The sequence below is a fragment of the Thalassophryne amazonica genome, chromosome 19 (genome assembly GCF_902500255.1).
Source record: "Thalassophryne amazonica chromosome 19, fThaAma1.1, whole genome shotgun sequence".
NCBI lineage: Eukaryota > Metazoa > Chordata > Actinopteri > Batrachoidiformes > Batrachoididae > Thalassophryne > Thalassophryne amazonica.
This window is the reverse complement of record NC_047121.1, coordinates 54,770,196-54,794,468: the sequence shown is the minus strand read 5'-3', so window position 1 is coordinate 54,794,468 and position 24,273 is coordinate 54,770,196. Positions and strand designations below refer to the sequence as shown.

At 41.9% G+C, this 24,273-nt stretch overlaps 1 protein-coding gene across 3 annotated transcripts in view; it reads right to left on the bottom strand.

Annotated features, from left to right (window-relative positions):
* Nucleotides 1-1,450: 1,450 nt before the first annotated feature.
* scaf8 (SR-related CTD-associated factor 8) overlaps nt 1,451-24,273 on the bottom strand; it is a 61,369-nt gene continuing 38,546 nt past the window's right edge. For 2 of the 3 annotated variants that reach the window (XM_034195163.1, XM_034195165.1), the window contains 18 exons: nt 12,317-12,361; nt 11,832-11,993; nt 11,295-11,451; nt 11,058-11,185; nt 10,807-10,983; nt 10,615-10,694; nt 9,578-9,698; nt 8,954-9,085; nt 8,632-8,771; nt 7,049-7,242; nt 6,836-6,936; nt 6,635-6,748; nt 6,304-6,460; nt 5,571-5,695; nt 5,284-5,425; nt 5,158-5,205; nt 4,783-5,007; nt 1,451-4,678 (listed from right to left, as the gene is read on the bottom strand). In XM_034195163.1, the coding sequence (XP_034051054.1) occupies nt 2,868-4,678; nt 4,783-5,007; nt 5,158-5,205; nt 5,284-5,425; nt 5,571-5,695; nt 6,304-6,460; nt 6,635-6,748; nt 6,836-6,936; nt 7,049-7,242; nt 8,632-8,771; nt 8,954-9,085; nt 9,578-9,698; nt 10,615-10,694; nt 10,807-10,983; nt 11,058-11,185; nt 11,295-11,451; nt 11,832-11,993; nt 12,317-12,361 (4,059 nt within the window). In that variant the 3' untranslated portion in view covers nt 1,451-2,867. The remainder of the gene's footprint in view (nt 4,679-4,782; nt 5,008-5,157; nt 5,206-5,283; nt 5,426-5,570; nt 5,696-6,303; nt 6,461-6,634; nt 6,749-6,835; nt 6,937-7,048; nt 7,243-8,631; nt 8,772-8,953; nt 9,086-9,577; nt 9,699-10,614; nt 10,695-10,806; nt 10,984-11,057; nt 11,186-11,294; nt 11,452-11,831; nt 11,994-12,316; nt 12,362-24,273) is intronic. The other variant, XM_034195164.1, reaches the window with a different exon arrangement.

Genomic DNA, 24,273 nt, shown 5'->3' with positions numbered 1-24,273 from the left:
TTTAGACAATGGAACTCTGGAGAATTTTACAATTCTGAACAAGATGCACATTTAGATTTTGGCCAAACAGCAAAACTGTGTGGCTTCATCTAGTCTAGAGCTGAAACAACTAATCAAGTTAATCGATTAAAATTGATTGTTAAAATAGTTGTCAACTAATTTAGTCATTGATTAGTTGCTAAATAACTTTGTTTTACCGCAAATGTTTCATTTCTTCCATATAATCAACTGAGCTTTGCTTTGAATCTTGAACCAATGCTTCAAGCTGCTGCTTCGTTGGTTTCGTTTATTTCACTTTATCTTAATTTTTCCTCACTAAAACCCTAAAGAGCATATGTCTGTGAGGAATATTTACCTTTTTTATGTTAAACTGGTCTTCTGAAACAGTTGATAGATGTATTTTATACTAACGCCGATGCTAACGCGTTAGCATGTCTATGGCATTTTCAATGTTAAAGTTAGCATTAAGCTGCTGGCATTTCAGCATGTTTATGCATTTGTTTTCTGTATAATAATTAATGGCTCAGCGTTTGTTGTCGTAAAGAGTCAAATGTATTATAAATTATAATATTAATATTTTTAATTTATTTTTATTTATAAATTAATAATAGCAACAATAATAATAGTAATAATTAATAATGCTACAATACCATTTTAGAGAAAGAGACATGAGTCACATGTGTCATTGTGAAATGACCACATAGTTTACAAGTTATACAGAGAATGTTGCACATATAATGAGTCAGGCTACAGTTTTTGATTTAGGTTTTATGGTTAACTGGTTATGCTAATTGCTCATTTGCAGCAACAAAAATACCTCTTTTTTCACCATATATTTTATAACATTTATATGTCTCAATGTTGTTTTATGGCAACTCAGCACTTTGATAAATGACATTTGAAATAATTATTTTTGTTCTTTATTATAAACTGTTTTATTCTTTATTATTTTATATTTCAACAGCCAAGGGACAGTTGACGATTTGTTGATTTTCAAGTACTTTAAGTTTTCAAATAATGGTCTGTTAAATAAAGTGATGGAAGGAGAGAAAAATTGTTTCCCTGGCACATTTTTAAAAAATTCCCCGCTAATCAGATTAATCGTGTCGAAATCCCATCAGATTCATCGATGATCCAAATAATCGTTTGTTGCAGCCCTAATCTAGTCAAGTGATTTGATGAAATCTTTAAAAATGGGACTCTTGTCCAGAACTGGAAAATGCAACACGAGTTTCCAGACACCAGCCTCGGCACTAACCCGGGTACAAGTGGATCTGCAGGGAATTCCGTTACCAGGAAAACTTCACGGCGGGCACTGTGCGTTCTTCCACCCCTGCTACTGATGACTCGTTTCTGAACTTGTGGCAAAACTGCAGTGTGTTGATGTGTGCAATTTTTTTTACCTGATCATCCTCAATTTGCAAATGCATGACAACAAAAGTGGGAAAAAAAACTGATGCACCTTCAGCTTTTATTCAATATCACAACTCCTGAAGTGAACATTTGATCCGACAAAACAGCAGACTGCAGTCATCTAGTTGTAATCTCAACAGAAATGCACCATAAGTGTGAAATGAGCAGGAAAGACAAGGAGGTTAAATCACGGCTACAGGCCTGCATGCACAGAACTATGGAGGATATATAGAGGCGTGTTCTCACGGGGAGTGCTGTACCAACCACCCAGCTAGCATTCAAAAGGTAGGCCAGCCAATTCTGTACACGTAGAATTCTGTTCATATTGCCGTCTGGTGTGGATCACACAGTCTGGACATCAAATCCATTCAAAGAAGGCACAATCCCATCCTCAACAGTCACTCAGCAAAATGGAAACACACAGGCTGAGGTCATCAGAAACTAAAAAAAAGCTACAATTCCCACGGTTGCATCCAACAAAGCGCTCTGTGGATGGATGGAATAGCAGCAACTTGAGTCACGAGAACGTCAAAGTGACTGCAGGCACAGCTCAAAATGCGTCTGTGAGTCTGTGTAAAGCAGTCTGTCCACTGGTCCTGGTTCAGAAAACAGTCCTAAAGCATGTGTTTAAACAGACAAAGCATGTTTATTTCAAACTAAAACAATATGCACCCGACATCCAGAACATCCATCTGTTCTTGTTCTTTTTCTTCCTCCTGGTGTGATTCTTTTTCTTTCTTTTTTTTGTATTGAGTGCATAATTAGAAACAAATTACAGACATTTATTTTGGGGATACAACATTCTCAAGTTTAAAATGTTCATATTTGTTTTTCCCTTTCCAATTTTAAGCAGCTGGACTGGTCTCGCTGCGCGCGTGGGTATTAGTTCTGCTTGGAAACAGAAAAGAATTAAGAACTCCACAAAAGCATTGACTCACTCCAAAGTCTTTTCAGCAGCATTATAAAAGAAGAAAAGACAGAAACGGGCCAGAAAACTGCTATTTTCACAAAGTGTGTGTGATTGTTCAATGGATCGCTCAGCCAGGACTTCTAACGCTCTTCCATAGGAAGGTAAAAGATCATTTTCCCCATGTACAACTGAAATTTTTTGGGGTTTTTTTTTTTTTTTTTTGTTTGTTTTTTTGGAAAGCATTTTCATAAAATTCACCAATCTGAGATGAATTAAAATGAATAGAGGGGGGAGGGAGGGGTGAAATTACAACTTAAAAAAGGATAAAGTAAATAAAATACAAAGGTAACTTCCTATTGATCAACAGATGCACTAACTCGCCTCATGATTACGTACATGGGTATTTGTCAGAGTTTAAAATCGGTGAGGTGTTGTAGTGAGACAGTGTTCATCATGTCCCGTGTGGTGACGGTGATTTGCTGACATGAGTACAGAGAAGAAGAAACAAACTTTACAAAATGATCTTTTACCTACTGAGTGATGATTATGTCCCCTCAGTGTCTGTGACAGTGTCTACCACTGGCTGACTCGCAGCGTCCTCCTCAGGCTGTTCATTGTTTGCATCCTCAGGAGAGCCAAACTGCTCTTGCTGCGGCTCCCGCTGGCTTTCGGGGGCCGTGGGAGTGGAGGAGGCGGGGTCTGGAGCAGGCTGTGGGGAGAACTGGGCCGTGACGTTACTGTCCACCTCGGATCTGCTGACCCACGGGGGCTGCGGTGAAGAGGATGTCTTTTGCAGCTCCTCTTGTGATCTTTCCTGTTCCTCTAGAGAGGGAGTGGTCTCTTCAGAGAAACTGGCAGCTTGTGTAAAGGCCACAAGGGAGTCCAGGAATGAGGCAGAGGCCTGAGGTGAAGCTTGACTTGGGTTGTCAGTGTTTGGAGAAGTGGCGATCTTGAAAGGGGTCTGGGATTGGGTGTCTGGAGGGATCTCTGGCTGTGGGGACAGCTGGGCTTTGGTCTGAACTCCGATCAGTGAACTATGACCGTTGTTGTCAGGTGGTGACTGCGAGGTGGGTGACGTCTGAGAATGCGCCGGAGCTGACTGGGACTCAGGCACGGCTCCTTGGCTCTGTGATGGAGGTGGAGCCTTGACTGAAACCTGAGGTAGGGGCTGACTCAAGCCGAAAAGCGGAGGTCTGACCTGAGATTGAGGCAGAAGTGGGGACTGGAACCTTGGGTGCATCTGGGGGTTCAGTTTGAGTGGTGTAAGCAGTCTACCTTGGTTCAGGGTTAGGTTGGGATTGAGAGGTGGAGTTGGAAGTAAAGGAGTAGGCAGAGGGAGAAGAGGTGTCCAGCTCCCACGCTCACGATCCTTGTCACGGTCTCGCTCACGCTCCTGCTCTCTGTTGCGGTCTCGGCCCCGCTCTCTGTCCCTCTCTCGATCGCGTTCTCTGTCACGGCTGTGACGGTTACCATTCATCTGGTTTGTGAAATCAAAGTCTCTTTCATCCCTGTCTCTTTGCCTGTCCCACGTGCGCCTCCGGTCATCAAGGTCTTTGTCAAACGGTGTAGCGCCACTACGGTTCCAGGACTGTGGCCCTCCACCAGCTCCAGAGGATCCAGGTGGTGGTCCTCCTCCTGACCGGTTGTCAAAGCGGTTGGGAAAGTTCTGACCAGAAGGAGGGCGCTCATCCTGGAAACCTTTTGGACCAGCAGGAAGTTGCGGTGTCCCTCGCGCACCATCTCGTTCATCAAAGTCCCCTCGGGTTTGACCCCAGCGATTATCGGGAGTGAAGCCTGCCAGAGCCTGCAAGCGTCCAGCTAGGCTGGTTCTAGCTGGCTGAGTCACTGGAGTCTGAAGCAAAGGAGGTCTTCCTCCTCCAGCACCAACACCGCCTACTGCTCCACCCCCACTTCCTCCAAGGGGCTCCCTATGCTCTGGCGGGGGGGTCCTCAGCAGGCCGGTGCTTTGCTTTTCCATTGGGGGAAAGCGGTAATCCTGGTCTTTGCCCTCGTCTGCTCCAGAAGAAGGTTCACTTTCCACCTTGGGTAAGCTTTCTTTGGGAAGCATGAGGGACCTGTTGAAGGGGTCCATCGGAGGGAAGGGAGCCCTGATGCGGGCTTGGCCCTGGAGTGAATTGTCGAGGAGCCCGGTGGCCTGCTGAGCAGGATTCTGCTGCATTATCAGCTGGAAGCGATTTGCAGGTCCTGGCTGAAGGAGGTTTGGTCTCACATCTAGAGGCAACAAGCCAGGCATTCTCTGAGGAGTCAGACCAGAGTGATGGAGGTGGTGGGCGAGGGAAGCAGTGGGGTGCATGCCAAGCAGGCCCATCCCACTGCGGACTGCATTCTGCATGCCTGGGAACAAAACACAACCAAAGTGTTAAAAGGTTTCTGGAACACAAGGCCAATGACTAACTTTAAGCTCTACTGGTCTCCTTTGCTTGGGGGCATGGACTCACCTTGTAGTGTAAGCTCTGCAGCAGCATTCATGCCCTCAGCAGACTGCTGCACTTTCTCACTGGTGCCTTGTTGAGTTTGGACTCCCGCTGGGTTGAAGACAGCTGCTCCAGGAACGGTGGAGGCCATAAAGTTGCTGGGAATAGAGCTGGTTGGTGGAAGCATTGCACTGAATGGAGAATCCTTAATAGACTCTTGGCTGTGGGCCACTGAAGGTTGAACCAAAGCTGTAGGTGGATTAAATAAAATAAAAAATAAAAAATCGCATGAATGGGACAGGTGAGAAATCCAATTAGCAGAAAAACACAGATTTTCCTGGTAATATGAAATAACATTCCATTAATGTGCATCCACGCCATTAGTGCAGGAATACTCACAAGTAGCTCCAGCAGTCATACCTGCAGTCTGTGCTGCCTGAATGAAACCTGCACAAACAAGTTCTGGTCTTAGTCTGTGAATTTATGTTGCCAGATCTCTTCCTGATATGGTTTTATGGATTTTACCTGGAGGAGGCTGTGAGGTATTGAAGCCAGGCCTTATGAAAGGTGGTGGCGGGCCAAAACCAGGTGGCGGTATGCCCATGGAGACAGAGAAGGAAGGTGGAACCAAACCCACTGCACTAGGAACAGCCTGTGGCACTGGGAGCTGGTAGGTAAGAGATTAAGGCAAAAAAAAAAATACATATATCCTTTCAGCGCACAGAATCGAGAAGATCTGCCATTTTTTGAGGATATTCCAGTGTTAAATACTGTAAAGAGAGTGAAATCCTTGAGGTGTACTGTCGCAATACCTGCACAGGCAGCATGGTGACCTGCTGGTTATAGGTCTGGGAGCTGGGTGCCGCTGCAGGCTCCGTGTTCACCGGCTGGCTCGGAACTTCCTTTGCTATCTCAACAGTCTTGACTGCCTCCCACTCTGCAGATGCATTCAACGTAAAGTTAGAGCCAACACCCTGTGCCACGTGACTATATATTTCAGATGTGTATTTCAAATTGCTTTCAGTAGTTAGGGCTGCAATTTGCAGCAACATGTGCAAGTTCTCACTGAGACCAGTACAAACTTGAGAAATCTGGTCCATTTTACATAATTCTGTTCAGTATTTTATTATCTTACGCTGCAGTTCATGTTGCATGAGTTGCATGAACAGGACTAATTTCAATGTCCAACTTTTCCAGTCCATGGACAACACAAAGTCTAAATATGTACATGTGTCTGTATTTTACAGTTTAAGCTGTATTTTTTTTGTACATCTGGAGTTTCTACAGCAAGGACGTCTGGTGTGAAATGTGTACCAAATCAACAAGCAGACCCACACTGAAACATGACATCATAACTGGCCGACAGTTACTGTGTACAGAAAATGATTTTGTTGCAGTACTCAAAGATTCCAAAAATAACCAGAGAAGCTTCAATAATTAATTTCTCACTTTGATTTAAATGATACGTGATATGTTCAAATATGAATCCACTAAACCTGTATGTTGCCAAATAACTTTAGGATAAGTGTTGATGTTGAGCTTCACCATCGTTGACGGTCTCCTGGTCAATGATCCCTCCCTCAGCAAAGTCACCCAGGTCATCAAGCTTCACCTTCTCCCAGGGGATGTAAGTGACACCCAGGTCTACGTCCCAAAACTGCTTATACTCCTGTTTCACCCCCTTGTTCAGGGCCCACGCAATCTGGATCAAACATACAAAGGAAAACATCACATGAACTCTCCCTTAAACTGGTGGACTAGAGCACACCCTCACAGCTCCAGTATGGTCCTGCCCCCAAGCAGGACCTTCATTATCGTACAAACGCTTCTTGAGCGCCATAACTACAATCAACAAGGAGAACAAGGCAAAGTGCACCTTTATAACCTTGGAACCAATCTTAAAGTTGCCGGTGCTGAGTTTCTGGCGGGCGCGGTACGCATCCTGTCTGTGGACCATGCAGATATAGGCACAGCCACGAGGAGGGATCATCTGAGGGATCATTACAGGAGTTATTTTGCATTGGAGAAACTACAGGAACAGTAAAAGTGGCATTAGCATCAGTAGACATCTGCTTACATTGATGGATTCTATTTGTCCAAACTCTTCAAACAGGTTGGTGAGGTCTTGCTGAGTGGCCTTTTTGTCCACCTGACCCACCCACAGGGTTGTGCTGCAAACTAGGCGTGACAGAAAAAAGATTCTTACCAAACAACAGCCTTACACAAGTATTATGACTAATAATAATAACAAATATTGCGACCAGTAAACTGAAGTTTAACACCCACTTACCACTGAGAGTCTTGGACCGTATAGGGGGCAGCCCTTTCTTCTGCCGTTCTTTCTCTCTTTCTCTGGCTCGTCTTTCGCTCGAGTAAGATCGTGATGCCTTCCTTTTGCGGTCTCTGGAGCGTGACCGCGACCGTTTACGATGCTTACGCTTCCGAGAACCAGAGCGCGACCTTGACCTTCTCCTCTTGGGAGACCTACAAAAAAGAATGAAATTTATTTTGGAAATTCTTCTCAGGCACTGTAGTAATAATGTATTTATTTTACTGCAGTAATTTAAAAAACAAAACATTTACAGTATGTTCTCATTCGCTCCAAAATTTTACATCCATATCTTGAAGAAATGTGACATTTGGAAGATAAAGGCCGAACACCAGGATGTAGCTTTTTTGTTTTTGTTATTGTAAAAGTTCTTATTAAACTACTCAGTGGTGTTTACTTTAAGAAGAAGAAGAAAAAAAAAAAGAGCACCGTGCACATAGAGCCCAAACCTCCGCCAACACTACGAGTAGTTTCCAATTTCACAAATTTTTACCTTGGAAACATTTTCAAGATTAAAGTCCTGTTAGAAGTGACTTTTCTTAAACTAAATTAAATGTGACCAAATGTCAGTATTATATATTTAGTTCATGCACTTGAATCAAAGTTGGGTTTTTTTTTTGTTTTTTTTGTGGTGGTGTCAGGTTTGTTTTTTATTGTTACTATTTCGGTTTTTGAATTCTATTTTGGTTTTTGAATTTTTTTTTTTTTATACTTTTTACAGAACATTGGTTTTCTCTGCTATGCGCAATTTGTCGTTGCTTTTTGCCACTTGGATTCTGACTGAAGATAAACAAGCATAAAATTGGAACCTCCATCCAATTTAGGTGGGGTAGGCAAATTCATAACAGAAAAATGAGAGTGATTGAGGCACTTTTGATTGAGATATAATGCAAAATTTACACCAAAAGGGCTTTTCAATATTAAATTAAAATGTCCACAAAATGTGTAATCCGGATTAAAGTTTGTCAGTCGATAAAAGATACCATCCAAGTCAGGTGATGGTGAGTGCCAGTCTGGACCTCACTTTCAAATATTAGAGTTATTGGGGCACGTTTGATTAATATATAACATAAAATATACATCAAATGGGGTTTTCAGTGTTAAATTTAAATGGCCACAAAATGTGTAATCCGGATTAAAGTTTGTCAGTCAATAAAAGATACCATCCTTCATAATGCTCTCAAATAGAAACAAAATTCGATCTTTTTTGTCAGAGTTCTGAATTTTTAGAAAATCGGTCAATGTTAAAGGACAGGGATTTTTCCAATTTCTCACAATTTTTCCTGACTTTGACCTTGAAAACTGAATCAGCTCTTGCTTATCAGGATATTAATCCTCTGTAAAAAAAATTCATAAAGAAATATAAAAAATTGTGGGTTCCAGACTGTTCCCAAACAGACGGGGGTGAAAACATAACCATAGAAAAACCATCAGACCTCCAGCAACCTGGTTGCATTTATGAAAATAAAACTGAAATATTAAAGAGCCGCACACAGAATCCAAAACTGTGCCTCCTTCAGATTTTACAAATAAGCAGAACTGACCTGGAGCGTGATCTGGAGCGAGTCCTGGAGTGGGCGCTAACCGTCTTCTGCTCCTCTGCCTCAAAGATATCCTCCTCCTCTTCCTCTTCTTCCTCCTCCTCTTCCTGCATACCATCAGGACCATCATCCAGTTCCATGTCCTCAAAAAAAAAAAAAAAAAAAAAAAAAAAAAAAAAGGGGGGGGGGGGGGGGGGTGATTTGACTTTTTTCTAGATAATGGTGGTAACTGCACTAATTGCCAGCAGATCTGGACTTCAGCAGTAGCACAACATGGTCATAAATGAAACAAAAGGTCTTTCTGATGTTCACTAAGCAGCACTACCTGTTGTTGGTTATCGATGGAGTCATCCATCTTGCTCTCAGGTTCAGGGACTTGCGGCTGACTGCCACTCTGAGCAGCTGTGACAGAGTTCTCTGGACCAAATATTGACTCCTGCCCTTCTATGGTCAAAGCCTGGTAGAAGATAAAGACCATTTCATTAAAAAAAGGCTCTACCAAAGAAAAAGAAAAAACCTTGTCAGGATACCAGTCAAGGCTAAAAACTGCCACGATGTTAGCATCTCCTCGGACTCCCGGAGCTAGTGGAATTGGAAAAACCCCAAAGATAACCAATCCTACTGAATCCTGAACTTTCTTGCTGAGAGTGATTAATTTTATTGATATCTAGGCCGTTATGGATTCTGATTGTTGGTTCGAATCTTTACTGATTTCTGATCAATTTTCTGTGTGAAATCTAAACAGGTTTTCAGTGACAATGCAGCTGTTCTCCTTGTTGATAGAAATTCTTGAGTTTTTGCAACACCAAACTGTCATAAAAATATGGTAGCCCTGGCAACATCTGAGACACGTGATTCTAATGGACCGAAAAATTTGGAACCAATTCTCGATTCCCATCCCAAGCACCAACTGCAGGGTGACTGTGTGAGGAAGCTATCACCAACTTACCTTCTGCTGGTGCTGCTGGTGCTCCAACAACTGCTTTTGAAACTGCTCCAGGTTCTGTTGTTGTAGCTGCTCAGCCAGTTGGTGGAACAGAGAGCTGTTGATGGGCTCGGGCACTATGGGCCTGAAGGGTGATTAGCACCATCAGATACACAACCACAGGCTATAAAACGGCATTGTGCATTGTAGGGAGTGGGGGTGGGGTCCACAGATCTCATCTATTTCATGACAATTTCACAAACGATTGTTGCTCAAAATAACAGACATCTTTCAGCACTGGCAACATTCTGAACGTGACTATTTGAGATGCCTTTTATATAATCACTTTCAGAAAATGTAACCGTACACAAAGAAGCGTGCTCTGAGACCACAATATCCCCTGCTGGCAAATGCTGCTTTGGTACAAGTGCTCGTTACATTCCGAATTAGGTGATAGCTGATTTCAGAATGCAGACACCAACTCATGAAACTTGCAATGTCCAGGTTTGTTAATCAAAGGCCATAACTCTGCCAAAATGTGTCAATCTTATACAATATTACAATATGCGTATTACCAACCTATAACAAGGACTTGTACCAGGTTTCACGAAATTCTGACTAAAAGTGCGAGAGGAGTTGATTTCAGAATGCTTATACTCTTGGGACGGACAGGTAGATGGAAATTGCTACAACATAATGCCCCTTCAGGCCTTTGTCCAGTAGGGGATGAAAAAAGGAAAGGCGGAGGGTGCGAACAGCCTACTCATAGCAATGTTCATCATAGGAAAGTTTAAAATGCCATTTCACAGAGGGACCTTGAACATCACAAACTGAATTGACGAAAGTCAAAAAGTAATCAATCAATGTAGCTGAAAAATCTCCAATTGCAATTCAGTCATTTAAACAATTCTCAAAATCCAATTATGTGATTTCAGCCATACTCCTGCTTCCAATACCAATTCTGCACAGCAACAACTTTATACCAGTTTGACAAAATGAAAGGATTCTAGTTTTGGCACCAAAAACTAATCAGTAAGCTGATGATAAAAGACTGAACTCACAGCTGTGATGATGAGGTGTCCTTTTTAGCATCATCATTACGTTCAGAGTCATTCCCAAAATCAAACTGACCCAAAGGTTTCTGCAACAAATGAAAAAAATAATTATGACATTAGAATATCATAAAGCCAAATCAGCAGAACGCACCAATTTAAATTTTACACTGCAGTAAAAATGCTGCTGCAGAGTAGTACCTTGTTAAAAGAGGAGACTCTCTGCTCGAGGGGGTTGAGGCTGTTTGCAGTAGCAGCTGCAGTAAGTTGGGCTGTCAGAGCTTGTAACTGCACCACCAGGCCGGCATCCAGCGCCTGAAGCAGGGAAGGCTGGGGCTTCTGCTGCTGCATCTGCAGGCTCTGCACCAGCTGCTGCAGCTACAGACAATACCAGGTCATTAAACACGATTACTACTTACATATGATGGCACATCTTCAGCCAACGAGCTAACCTGCTGTCCCTGTGGACTCTGTAGGATCTGGGCCACAGCAGCCATAGTGTCTGTGTTGGTAATCTGAGAAGCCCAGTCAGGTAGACCCTGGACAATGTTGGCTGGAGTGGCTGGAGTGGCAGGGGTGCCTGGATACACAGAGAGGGGGTGTGTCAATGTGAGCCACCATGAAATATCAAACTGTTACATTCTCCTTCAACACCAAACAATCCATCAAGTCTGTGAGTATTCCACAACCTGGTGTGGTGTTATTGAGGGGTGCAGCACTGCTGGACATCACGGGCGTGGCACTAGGAGGAGGGATCCCTGCTGCCATGTCCAACAGAGGCTGGATGATGTCACTCTTGAAGACAGCATTCTTTTGCCACAGGTTGAGAACGCGTACAATCTTACTCTGCAAACATAAACATACAGGACCCCTTTTTAAAATTCAAATTCCTTTGTTCCCTATTAATTCAATTCCTTTGTGTACTTTTTCATACAGTAGACTATGATGACAAGGACACCAACATAATAGCAGTAAAACAACACATCTGATGTGCTCCCACTGAAATGAATAAATAACTAAACACACCAACTCAACTTATTCAGACACCTGAAACGTGTCCGAGTCGCCACCATGTCATCGTCCCAATGAAAAAACAATATTAATTAAATGCCATGAAGTCAAAGTGTTTCTTGCACTGCTTGTCCTGCGGAGCAACACTTCCAGGTTGAGACACTTTTATCTGCTGCCAATAAATCACACAGAGGAACACATTAAATTGTTCTGACCTTGTCGTCCGAGGGGCAGCGGTAGAGATGCTGAAAGGTTGTAATAATGTTTTTGCTGAAGCGTGGCGCAAACACGTCCTTCTCTGTGCCAAACTGGTGCCTCGACTGCCTGACAATAGAGTCGATGACATACAGCCCCGGCACCTTGTATTCTGGTTTGCACTATCACAACAAACATACACAAGCCTGGTGTTAGTATCAATTTATTTTCTGAACAACAGTCTTTGATTAAGTGATGCATGCACAAACCTGCAATGTTAACATTTCTGTTCACTCATAACTAATTTTTGGAGGTGAATTTCAGAAAACATTACTGATGTGCACTGACCATATAAAACTACTTCTGTTATTTCTTCCTTTTAAAATCATTTTAAAATCAATAAAGGATAACATATGAAGTGAATCAGCATCATTACTGTACTGGATTTACACAGTGGCTGCTGCGCAAGTTGTAGCATTTGCTGACATGTAAAAATTCAAATCACCTTTTGGATGAACTTCTCCACACTCTGGACAACATGCTTGTAGAACTGAAAGAGAAGCACAGTTTGGGGACAGTTTTAATATATATGGCTTAGTAACATAATACAGTGATACAGCAGCCACCACGGCACACCAGCTTGTAGTTTTTTTTAATTGGAGCAAGACGGAGCGCGCAGCGTGTTGTCAGTCTGAACCAGACAGTGAGGATTCTGATGATGAAGAAGATGATCCCTCTGTTGTTCTGGGCAAGCAACCACAGCAGGTGGATCCACCAACGTGTGCACAGATCTCCACAGTGGGTCGGATCACGCGCTTCTGTTTGCAGCTTCTCCAGGACTCAGGAGCTGCAGAGCTCTGTCTCAGCATCAAGTCCTGGAGCGCAGAGCAGGATGCAGACACACAATGCTCCAGCAGTGGCTCCAGGGGCGTTTCATGATGGGAAAAGTCAAAAGCTCATTCGTCCACCTTTTCTCGATGATTTGTGACTTCTTTTTTTTACTTTTGTCCCTTCATTCAGGAATTGTTGCATGCCATGTGACTGGGCCATAAGGAGGTAATTCAGCCATTTGATTCAGGTGTGTTGGATGAGGGACACATCTAAAAGCTGCAGGACACCAGCCCCCGATGACTGAAGTGGAATACTCCTGACCTAAAAGTTCAACGACAATTTGCCAGATACATCGGACATGCAAGGCTAGACTTGATGTTTTGGTAAAAGAAAATCTCCCTCTATATCACTTCATCATGAAGCTGCATAACTGCTGATACAAAATGCAAAACATGCACTGCGCACAATTTCTCCAATCACAACCACAGAAGCCTATAATTTCTTCTGGGTTGTCTGGGTATCTTTCCTCACTCTTCACCTTCTTGCACAGTCAGTTTCTGAGAACTGTCTACTCCCCACAGATTTACCATAGAGTGCCATACGCTTTGTATTTCTTCGTAATTGATGGAAATAAACTCCAAGACATATTCAGTGACTTGGAAATGTTCATGTAACCATCCCGAGGGGGGGGGGGGGGGGGGGGGGGGGGGGGGAGAACTGGCAGTAAAACTGACTATTTACAGGTATTACACCAAAGCACTATGCAACCCATCATCTTGGCTTTCATATTTTTAATTAATTTATATCGAGTTGTAGAGATTTACTTTGAGTTTGAGGAAAATAATTTTACAAATTTCTGTAATGAGAAGCCAAATTTACTTTTTTATCTGAAATGGCATAAACAAATTAAAATGTGTATGTGTAAAATGTGTACCAATGGGCTCAATACCATTGGAGGGCACTGCATGCACAGTTAAAATGTGTCCTGCAGCTCTACAGTATATGAAAAAAGTGAGGAAATGTGCAGATACAATGAATCACATATAATTTATCCAATAACAATCAAAGGCTTTGATTGGATGTGCACATCACTACCCAAGATATTACAGACCAAGCGAGTGCCAAACACATTCAGTTGTCCCCTTGGATCACCGGTTTGGCTCTACATCTGATATCTACAGTGTATCGGTTTCAGTGCAACATTTTTTTTCCTTTAAAATTATACACACAATACCTGATGACAACATAAAAAAAGGTTTGTTTGGTTTTTTGATTTTTGCAAGTTTATATTTAAAAAAATTAACTAAGAACTCACATGTCCATAACTATTCACAGTCTTTGCCATGAAGCTCAAAATTGAGCTCAGGTGCCTCCTGTTTCCACTGATCATCCTTGAGATGTTTCTACAGCTTAATTAGCGTCCACCTGGGGTAAATTCAGTTGATTGGACACAATTTGGAAAGACACACACCTGCCTACATATAAGGTCCCACAATTACAGCCAGAGCACAAACCAAGCATGAAGTCAAAGGAATTGTCTGTAGACCTCTGAGACAGGATTGTCTGGAGGCACAAATCTGGGGAAGGGAACAGAAACATTTATGCTGCTTTGATGGTCCCAATGAGCACAGTGGCCTCCATCATCTGTAAATGGAAGAAGTTCAGATCCACCAAGACGCTTCCTAGAGCTGGCCGCTCATCTAAACTGAGCGACTGGAGGGGAAGGGCCTTAGTCAGGGAGGTGACCAAGGTCACTCTGACAGAGCTTCAGTATTCCTCTGTGGAGAGAGGAGAACTTTCCAGAAGGACAACCATCTCTGCAGCAATCCACCAATCAGGTCTGTATGGTTGAGTGGCCAGACGGAAGCCACTCCTTCGTAAAAGGCACATGGCAGCCCACCTGGAGTTTGCCAAAAGGCACTTGAAGGACTCTCAGACCAGGAGAAACAAAATTCTCTGGTCTGATGAAACAAAGATTGAACTCTTTGGCATCATGTTTTGAGGAAACCAGGCACCATCCCTACAGTGAAGCATGGTGGTGGTAGCATCATGCTGTGGGGATGTTTTTCAGCAGCAGGAACTGGGAGACTAGTCAGGATTGAGGGAAAGATGAATGCAGCAATTGTCTTTGAGTGGCCCAGCCAGAGCCCAGACCTGAATCCAACTGAACATCTCTGGAGAGATCTGAAAATGTCTTTGTACCGATGCTCCCCATCCAACCTGATGGAGCTTGAGAGATGCTGGAAAGAAGAATGGGCCAAACTGCCCAAAGATAGGCGCACCAAGCTTGTGGCATCATATTCAAGAAGACCTGAGACTGAAATTGCTCCCAAAGATGTTGAGCAAAGGCTGTGAATACTTATGTACATGTGATTTCTTAGTTTTTCCATTGTTAATACATTTGTAAAGGTTTCCAAAAAAACTTTTTCCATGTTGTCATTATGGGGTGTTGTGAGTAGAAGTTTGAGGAAAAAAACGAATTTACTCCATTTTGGAATAAAGCTGTAACATAACAAAATGTGGAAAAAGTAAAGTGCTGTGAATACTTTCTGGAACCATTGTATATAAGGGTTACTACATAAACTACAGTTCTCAGACCTCATAATCTGAGCTTGCAGAGACACGAATGCTACTGAAGAGAAAAAGACAAAGTCAACAATCTCGTCAAAAATGGATAGACTTCTGATTGGTGAGTTCAGGAAATCATCTTAAGCCCCTTTCACACCGGGGGTGCTCCCGGTTGCGGCGTGCGTCATTATGACGACGACGCGTGGAAGCAACTCAGTGCCGAGACGATGCAGCTCGGCGCCACAACAGCGCGAGGGGAGCAAAGGAGGAAGCAAGTCGGGCGCCGAAAAATTAAACCTGTTTAATTAAACCTGTTTTTGGCGTCCTGTGCTCGACGCAGAAAATAAGTGGTTCCAGCGCAAGTCGGGGCAAAGAGGCGTTACCCAGCATGACTCGAAGCCAATTTATGGATTCCTGCTGTGTTCCATTGTTCCCGCAGTATAAATCACGCAGGATTGTTGTTATACCGTGTTCTTAATGCAGTAAAAGAATGCTGAAGAAAAAAATGCAGAATGATTGCCAGAAATATCCAGTAAAAAGTCCGGACATCTCTAGTCCACTCATGGACGTTCGTTCACGCGCGCACGTGAACAATTAAAAGGAAAAAAAAGTCTGGCTGCAGGCATTAGTTCCTTGTTCTCTGCTCAAACTCTCACATCACAGTTAAAAAAGGACAAAAAAGGACATAAGTCCTGAGACAGGACATGTCAACATCAAGTAGAACTCCAGACATCTCCACATTTGCTTGACGGTTCGCTTGCGCGTGTCAAAGGAGGAAAGAAAAGAAAAAAAATTGTCTGCAGCAGTTAGTTACGTTCTCTCCTCAGACTCTCTTATCACAGTTAAAAAAGGACATAAGTCCAGGACATGTCAACATCAAGTAGAACTCCAGACATCTCCACATTTGCTTAGGTTTGTGCGTGCGGGCGTACACGCATCTTGCGGTCAAGGAAGGAAAGATAAACTATAACAGAACTCAGAGCGCAGCCCTGCAGCTCAGCACAGGAACAAGTAGAAGAGAAGTCAGAGTGCACAGTCTGTCTGCAGCCAAACTGTGCGCACTGACTTCTCTGTGCAGAGAACCTGCAGGCTGTGTTCTCACCTCCTCTCTGCCCCCTGCTGCGCGCACCTGACGCAGAAATTCCTGCATCATCATGACACCACAGGGAGCAACTGGGAGCAGCCCCGGTGTGAAAGGGGCTTTAGAGTCGTCTGGGGCCTGGTTTCATAAAGCAACCTAATCTTTCAGTCTACTAAACTTTCTTAGTGGACTACAGTTAGTCACCCAACATTATCTGTCTAATCACCATTTCACATCGATAGCTAAACTTGCAGATTAGCCGTCTTACCATAGTTGACTGTTTTCATGGGCATAATGGCCTTGTGCGTGCCGTTGCCGAAAGATGGCTCCATGCGCAACAGTTTTGTTAGTTTTGTCAGCGGGTTGGTCAATGTCATGAACTATCCAGCCTTTGTTTTGTTAACTGGCTTTATTAACATTTACAGACCCATACGAACTGCAGAATGATGTGTTCAGCACTTAGCCTAGCAGTTTCACGCTTCAATTTCTTCTTCTACACTTCCGTCAACCTTTTTGCGCACACAACGCTGTTCAAGCTAACAACTGGCGCCCGGTGGCTTGTGTGAGAACTGTCACAAACACATCATGAAATCATGGCCAAAAACACCAAAAGAGGAAGCACCTCTTTTGAAGGAATACCAGCGACGTAGGGGTCCTTTTGAGTGTTCCATCAAGTGGTGATACATGGTAGCTGGCATTTTTTGAGGTATGATATTCAAGTTTTATCGACTAAAATAAGATTAGCCTCCTCTGTACCAGGCTAAAAAGTTTAGTCAGGTACCGTGAAACTTCAGCGGACTAAATGCTTTGTGCAACAACTAACGTCAAAAAACTAGTCAACTAGGTGAGTTTAGTTGACTAAACAAGATTAGAATGCTTCATGAAAACAGACCGAGGACAGCTGTAAACCCGGACACTCACTCAGCTTCTCGATTGTTGCAAACAGAACATTTGAGTCAACCAGGTTCACAGTGTCTTCTGCAAATCAAAGCCAGTGACTTTCCTCACTGACAAAGATTCCCAAGTCATTAGACCCCAAGACTGTACAAACAACCAGTCCGTGATGACATCATCACTAAAATGGTAAATGGACTGCATTTATATAGCGCTTTTCCAACTGCATCAGACGCTTAAAGCGCTCTACAATAATGCCTCACATTCACCCATTCACAGACACACTCACACACCGATGTTAGAGTGCTGCCATGTAAGGTGCTCACTACACACCATGAGCAACTAGGGGATTAAGGACCTTGCCCAAGGGCCCTTGGTGATTTTCTGGTCTGGGTAAGGTTTGAACCGAGGATCCTCTGGTCTGAAGCCCAACGCTTAACCACTAAATCACTACCTGCACTCCTGTTTAAACTGGGCATTACACAGGATTACTGTTTCTGTGTGAATTTCAGATGTACACACCATGGTTAACAGTACCTTTCAGCATCATAAAAAGTCAGCACTATGCCACGCCTGTCACAATAATTACGATCTTGATTTATTGTGCCAATAAGGTGGAGTTCAAAGCAGGAGAGGAAAAAAATTGAAGTCAGCCATAAACTAAACAATGATACAATGTGAGAGTGCCACATCATAAAGGCATCAACATGATGAAGAACGACAGAATAAATGTGTGTTGGTGTGCGCTCATATATTGTCTGTGCAGTGGAGGATGGCGGAGGGAGTGCACACTGACAGCAGATTGGTTCAGTCTGTGCCCAATGCAGAGTTAGGGAGGGAGGGAACTCTGCCCCGCTTATATTTTATATACATTTTCCAATAATTGCAAAATTCATGCTGAAGGTCTACACTACAAGCACAACTTGTTTCATTACAGGTTTTCACTGCTGAATTTATTTCTTGCTGGAGGATCTATTATATTCAATGAATTATATCTACTGATCCACTGACTTCTGTGAAATGTTATGAAATGACTGAAGATGATGATGGATCCACAATGGGCATGCAAATGAGTGTCAGCTTTGACAAAAAAGTTAGGATCTCTCAGAGGTATGGGATGAACTCATGCTGATACCAGTGCTCTATATCGCTTCTGAAAACTTTACGTATATTGGACCTCTAATACCCCAATATATTTCATGATATCAGAACCTACATGTTTGATAAGTTGACAAACCCCAAGACCCTTAATTTTCTTATTTATGGCTTCCCTAACTCAAACTAACATGATTTGTTATACCATAGGTTAGACATTGCTTCAAAAGATATTGTTTCACATCCCACTTTAGTTATCCAGCAAAGTTAAATTCCGTAAACATAATTTTATATGGGTCATCAATTGCACTTAGTGAAATATTACTGTAATACTGATTAAACATTTTTGTTATAAAATATATTTTTAGATTGTTATTACTATTATCAGTAGTAGTAGTAATAGTAGGACTAGTAATTGTTGGACATGCAAAAAACATTTTAAAATATCTTCAAAAGTGGACTTTTACTCAAAGAGTGTTGGAGCAGTCATATGGTCCTCATTCCCCTCTGGCTACACCGCTGGCCTGCACAGTAGGTGAGCATGAAGAATGGAGAACTCATGTATTTATGTGGAAAAGCTATCTGACTGAGAGGTAAAAATTTCAATTTCGAATTATTTTCATTAAAAGGTTTTATCTGTGCTTTTATCATGTGTGCCAGCCTCAGAAACAGAATATTTGGGGGTGGAGGGTGGGGGGGGCAGTTAACCTCACCACAGGTGTGCTGCTGTTCCGTTTTTCACAGCTGTGTCGGCTTTGCAAGAACACAGCCAGGGATCACACAGACTTTGTGCATATTTGAAAGAAAGCAAAGCATGAATACTTTTCTAAAACTCATCACAGATGCACTGCTCTTATTTGGTATGTTTATGAAACACAGCTAGTTGATGGCAAGTGTTCTCCAACACTGTGCACTGCTGTACAAAGCAGCAGAATAAATGCTCACCACATCCTGACATATCAAAAATATGGGGATGGGTTTGCCAGTATGCGTACTGAACGTCTTATATCGGTGTTTCGATAATATGGTGACCCACTACATGTCTGAATTGGAATGTACAACCCCTGGCAAAAATTATGGAATCACCGGCCTCGGAGGATGTTCATTCAGTTGTTTAATTTTGTAAAAAAAAAGCAGATCACAGACATGACACAAAACTAAAGTCATTTCAAATGGCAACTTTCTTGCTTTAAGAAACACTATAAGAAATCAAGAAAAAAAGATTGTGGCAGTCAGTAACGGTTACTTTTGTAGACCAAGCAGAGGAAAAAAATATGGAATCACTCAATTCTGAGGAAAAAATTATGGAATCACCCTGTAAATTGTCATCCCCAAAACTAACACCTGCATCATATCAGATCTGCTCGTTAGTCTGCGTCTAAAAAGGAGTGAACACACCTTGGAGAGCTGTTGCACCAAGTGGACTGACATGAATCATGGCTCCAACACGAGAGATGTCAATTGAAACAAAGGAGAGGATTATCAAACTCTTAAAAGAGAGTAAATCATCATGCAATGTTGCAAAAGATGTTGGTTGTTCACAGTCAGCTGTGTCTAAACTCTGGACCAAATACAAACAACATGGGAAGGTTGTTAAAGGTAAACATACTGGTAGACCAAGGAAGACATCAAAGCGTCAAGACAGAAAACTTAAAGCAATATGTCTCAAAAATCGAAAAATGTACAACAAAACAAATGAGGAACGAATGGGAGGAAACTGGAGTCAACGTCTGTGACCGAACTGTAAGAAACCGCCTAAAGGAAATGGGATTTACATACAGAAAAGCTAAACGAAAGGCATCATTAACACCTAAACAGAAAAAAACAAGGTTACAATGGGCTAAGGAAAAGCAATTGTGGACTGTGGATGACTGGATGAAAGTCATATTCAGTGATGAATCTCGAATCTGCATTGGGCAAGGTGATGATATTGGAACTTTTGTTTGGTGCCTTTCCAATGAGATTTATAAAGATGACTGCCTGAAGAGAACATGTAAATTTCCACAGTCATTGATGATATGGGGCTGCATGTCAGGTAAAGGCACTGGGGAGATGGCTGTCATTACATCATCAATAAATGCACAAGTTTATGTTGATATTTTGGACAATTGAAAGGATGTTTGGAGATGATGAAATCATTTTTCAAGATGATAATGCATCTTGCCATAGAGCAAAAACTGCAAAAACATTCCTTGCAAAAAGACACATAGGATCAATGTCATGGCATAGGGTCAATGTCAATGAGCAGATCTGATTTGATGCAGGTGTTAATTTGGGGGATGAAAATTTACAGGGTGATTCCATAATTTTTTCCTCAGAATTGAGTGATTCCATATTTTTTTCCTCTGCTTGGTCTAAAAAAGTAACCGTTACTGACTGCCACAATCTTTTTTTCTTGATTTCTTATAGTGTTTCTTAAAGCCAGAAAGTTGCCATTTGAAATGACTTTAGTTTTGTGTCATGTCTGTGATCTGCTTTTTTTCTACAAAATTAAACAACTGAATGAACATCCTCTGAGGCCGGTGATTCCATAATTTTTGCCAGGGGTTGTACTTGCAACAGTGTGTGCAGTCTATACTGAGTGTTTTGGTTGGCAGTGCACTGGGATCGGTGTGAGCTTTGGGATATGTTCTACTTCAATGACTGGTCGGGTATCAATACAATCACTGACATTAATGCAATCTGTTTCAAAGGGACTAATCTTCACCCCCTTGTCAGCCCTCTACACCACCTTTGAAATCCTCCTGTCTATACACAGGTAACACTGGGAATTTATCCATCCTATTCTGTAACAACTTTCAATTTTTGATGTAAAGGTTAACCATTAGTGTAGTGTCCATATCTACTTTAAAAATGCAAATACATATTCAGTTGATTCTCAACATGTTATATGCCGATTTTTTTAATTGATATTTTGTGATTTATATATTCAGGGGGACTGAAAAGAGTATTCAAACAGTGCCACAATTACAAAAGAACTACATCTGCAAGTCATGATTTTGACTAACATTCCTGAAAAATGATGTTAGAGGGTAAAAAAACAACAACAAAAACATGAGTAAAAGTAAGGTTCTCACCAAGAAATTCTAAAGGCCCTCCATTTTTCTGAATCATTGGGATGCCGGAGGCCAACCTGAGCCTGCAGGGCTTGGTGAGGAGTGTTGCCACGGTTACTTTGAAAGACTAATCTAATTACTGATTACTCCTTGAAAAAGTAAATTGGTTACTTTACTGGTTACTCAGTTTTAAAAATAACTAAGCTAGATTACTAATTACTTTATTAGTTACTTTCAACAGCTGCCAAAAACACTCCCCTGCACCTCAACATGAAAATTATAACCAGTTTTGCCAATACTGACTTTATAGTCACCCTTTCTTGACTTCAATGAACATAAATATTTGTTTTATAAAAAAATAAAATAAAGACATCTTTCTTGACCTCATATTTAACAGCTGATAGCACTGTAACGGTAAAACTTACAATTTCTACCCTACATTTTTTTGTAAATGTAACTATTAAATTCTTTCTAACATTTTTCTAACATTTCAATTCTTTCTAAACATTTCAGTTGTTGAAATTATATTATTAGTATTATCATTATTATTATAAGTAGTAGTAAAAAAATGTCTTCAAAAGTGGACCTTTAATCAAGGGATGTTGTGTGGGGCCATGTCCCTCCCCTGCCCCCTTACCACCTGGATTTCCCCCTGCTTTGGCAGCTGAGCACAAAGAATGGATAACGTTTATTTATGCAGAAAGACTGACAGGTAAGAAAGTTTTAACAGCATTTGTTACGTTGTGTTGTCCTCAGAAAGAGACTTTAGGTGGATTTGGGTGGGGAAAAAAGCGCTAGGATTTGTTGTTAACACATCGCGACGACTATTTTTTCAACTCAGAGCTGCTGCACAAAACAGCACCCACTTTCAGGGAGCTCGCAGCTCACTGAAAGTGAGAGAAGTGGGCAGTTCAACCACATGCCGACCTCCCCCTGCCCACAGGAGTTTCAATGCTGCGACAGACCAGCAATACAAAAATAATACTAATGCATAGTGTCTTGGAGGAGTAAATTTAATCTGATTACTGTAAGATTAACGCATTACATTACTCATTACTGAGAAAGTGGTCAGATTAGAGTAATTATTTACCGGCGTCACTGTTGGTCAGACATAGTCATGTAAAGGTTGGAAGCTCCTGGATTTCCTAGTAACTCTGGTGCATTCTCTTGCATTTTCTGGAGGTTCAACTACCTGTTTTGCCGACCGGTATCAGTATAAATTCATAGTGCAAACATCATACACGGGTGATTCTTAGACTACGGACACTTATTATGTCCTTTGATCATATTGTATGAAAAACAGAAAAAAGGGGAAATTTCACACTTTTATAGTTATCTTTACAATGAAAGTGTGTTAAGGAATTTGTTCTAGTAGTCTATGATGACTTGTTCACCTTTTTTCAGCATCATTATATGCAAATATTGCCATTTTGTGCTTGTCCCACACCCAGCCTTTTGATCTTCAATGATAAAAATGAATGGTAAAGAAACATTTTTTCTAATGTTTTAAAATATCTCTAAATAAAATATCAGTAAAATAATTAAAACATAACTGGGGTATTCAATGTCATACAACTGTTGTGATTTTTTTTAACAAAATGTAGTTGTCCCACACTATTGCCATAATTTCCACCACAACACTGTATTGTCCCTTTAAACAGTTTGTATGAAAGATTTTTTGGGTAGTTTCTATGGAGATAAACAGTGACATCCGAGCACATGTATATAGCGCCAAATCACAACAAACAGTTGCCCCAAGGCGCTTTATATTGTAAGGCAATGTGGTGGAAATTACATTTAGGCCAATAGTGCCCGTAGTTAAAGAATCACCCACACACTGATATCTGTGAAGCCCATTTCCCTAATTTGAATTACCGTATTTTCCGCACTATAAGTCGCACCGGAGTATAAGTCGCACCAGCCACTTTATCCATTATAAAGAAAAATAAACCATAAATAAGTCGCACCGGAGTATAAGTCGCACCAGCCACTTTATCCATTATAAAGAAAAATAAACCATAAATAAGTTGCACTGGACTATAAGTCCCATGGACATACAGGTATGTTAACATGAAAAGTTCAGATAATAATATTGTGACGGCTACCGTTTTCGGATGCATATTTAACCAGTCTTAACTTGTAATCTGCAGAGTATGATTTTCTTTTTGGTGGCATTTTTTCGGGCCTTCTCCGTTGTCTTGTTAAGTTATCAGTAACGTTGAAATTTTTATTTTTCTATGGTAGTCAGAAGTCGCAGGAACAGTCACATAAGCCTCGAGTGCCCTCTCGTGAGCTGCATTTTACCTACAGATATGTTTGTATTTTGCGGACCACATTGCGAGCCAAACCATGCAGCGCCTACCTGCGCAGCTCATGACCGCCCAGCGGTGTCGATACAGCTCCTTCCAAGTGCAGACGCTAATCCTCTGCCGTCGCTCAGTGCTCCCATGCAGATCTCGGCGTCAACTCTGCTCACACTGATATCCAAGGGTTGAAGCTGTTTTGTTAGCTGTCCCGGAATAAACACCATGTTCGTCTGCTTCAAACGCTTTTCACAATCATCAACGCCAGCTCCTTCCAAGTGCACACGCTAATCCTCCACCGTCGCTCACCCAGTGCTCCCACGCAGCTCTCAGCGTCAACTTAAACACTCTGCTCACACTGATATCCAAGGGTTGAAGCTGTTTTGTTCACCATGCTGGAATAACAGCAAGCACCGTGTTCGTCAGCTTCTCACGCTGTGGGTGAGGTGAGGAATACGCGTCCAACGTTCTGTTCTCTGATTGGTTATCGCGACCAGCATAACCTATAGGACGGCCGCCATACTACAGTGCCCATGATGCATTGCATTTCCTTTTCTGGTGGCCATTTTAAAACATAGATTGACTCTGTCACGTAAAATTGTTTTGTTACAGTAAATTAATTGAGATCCTACCG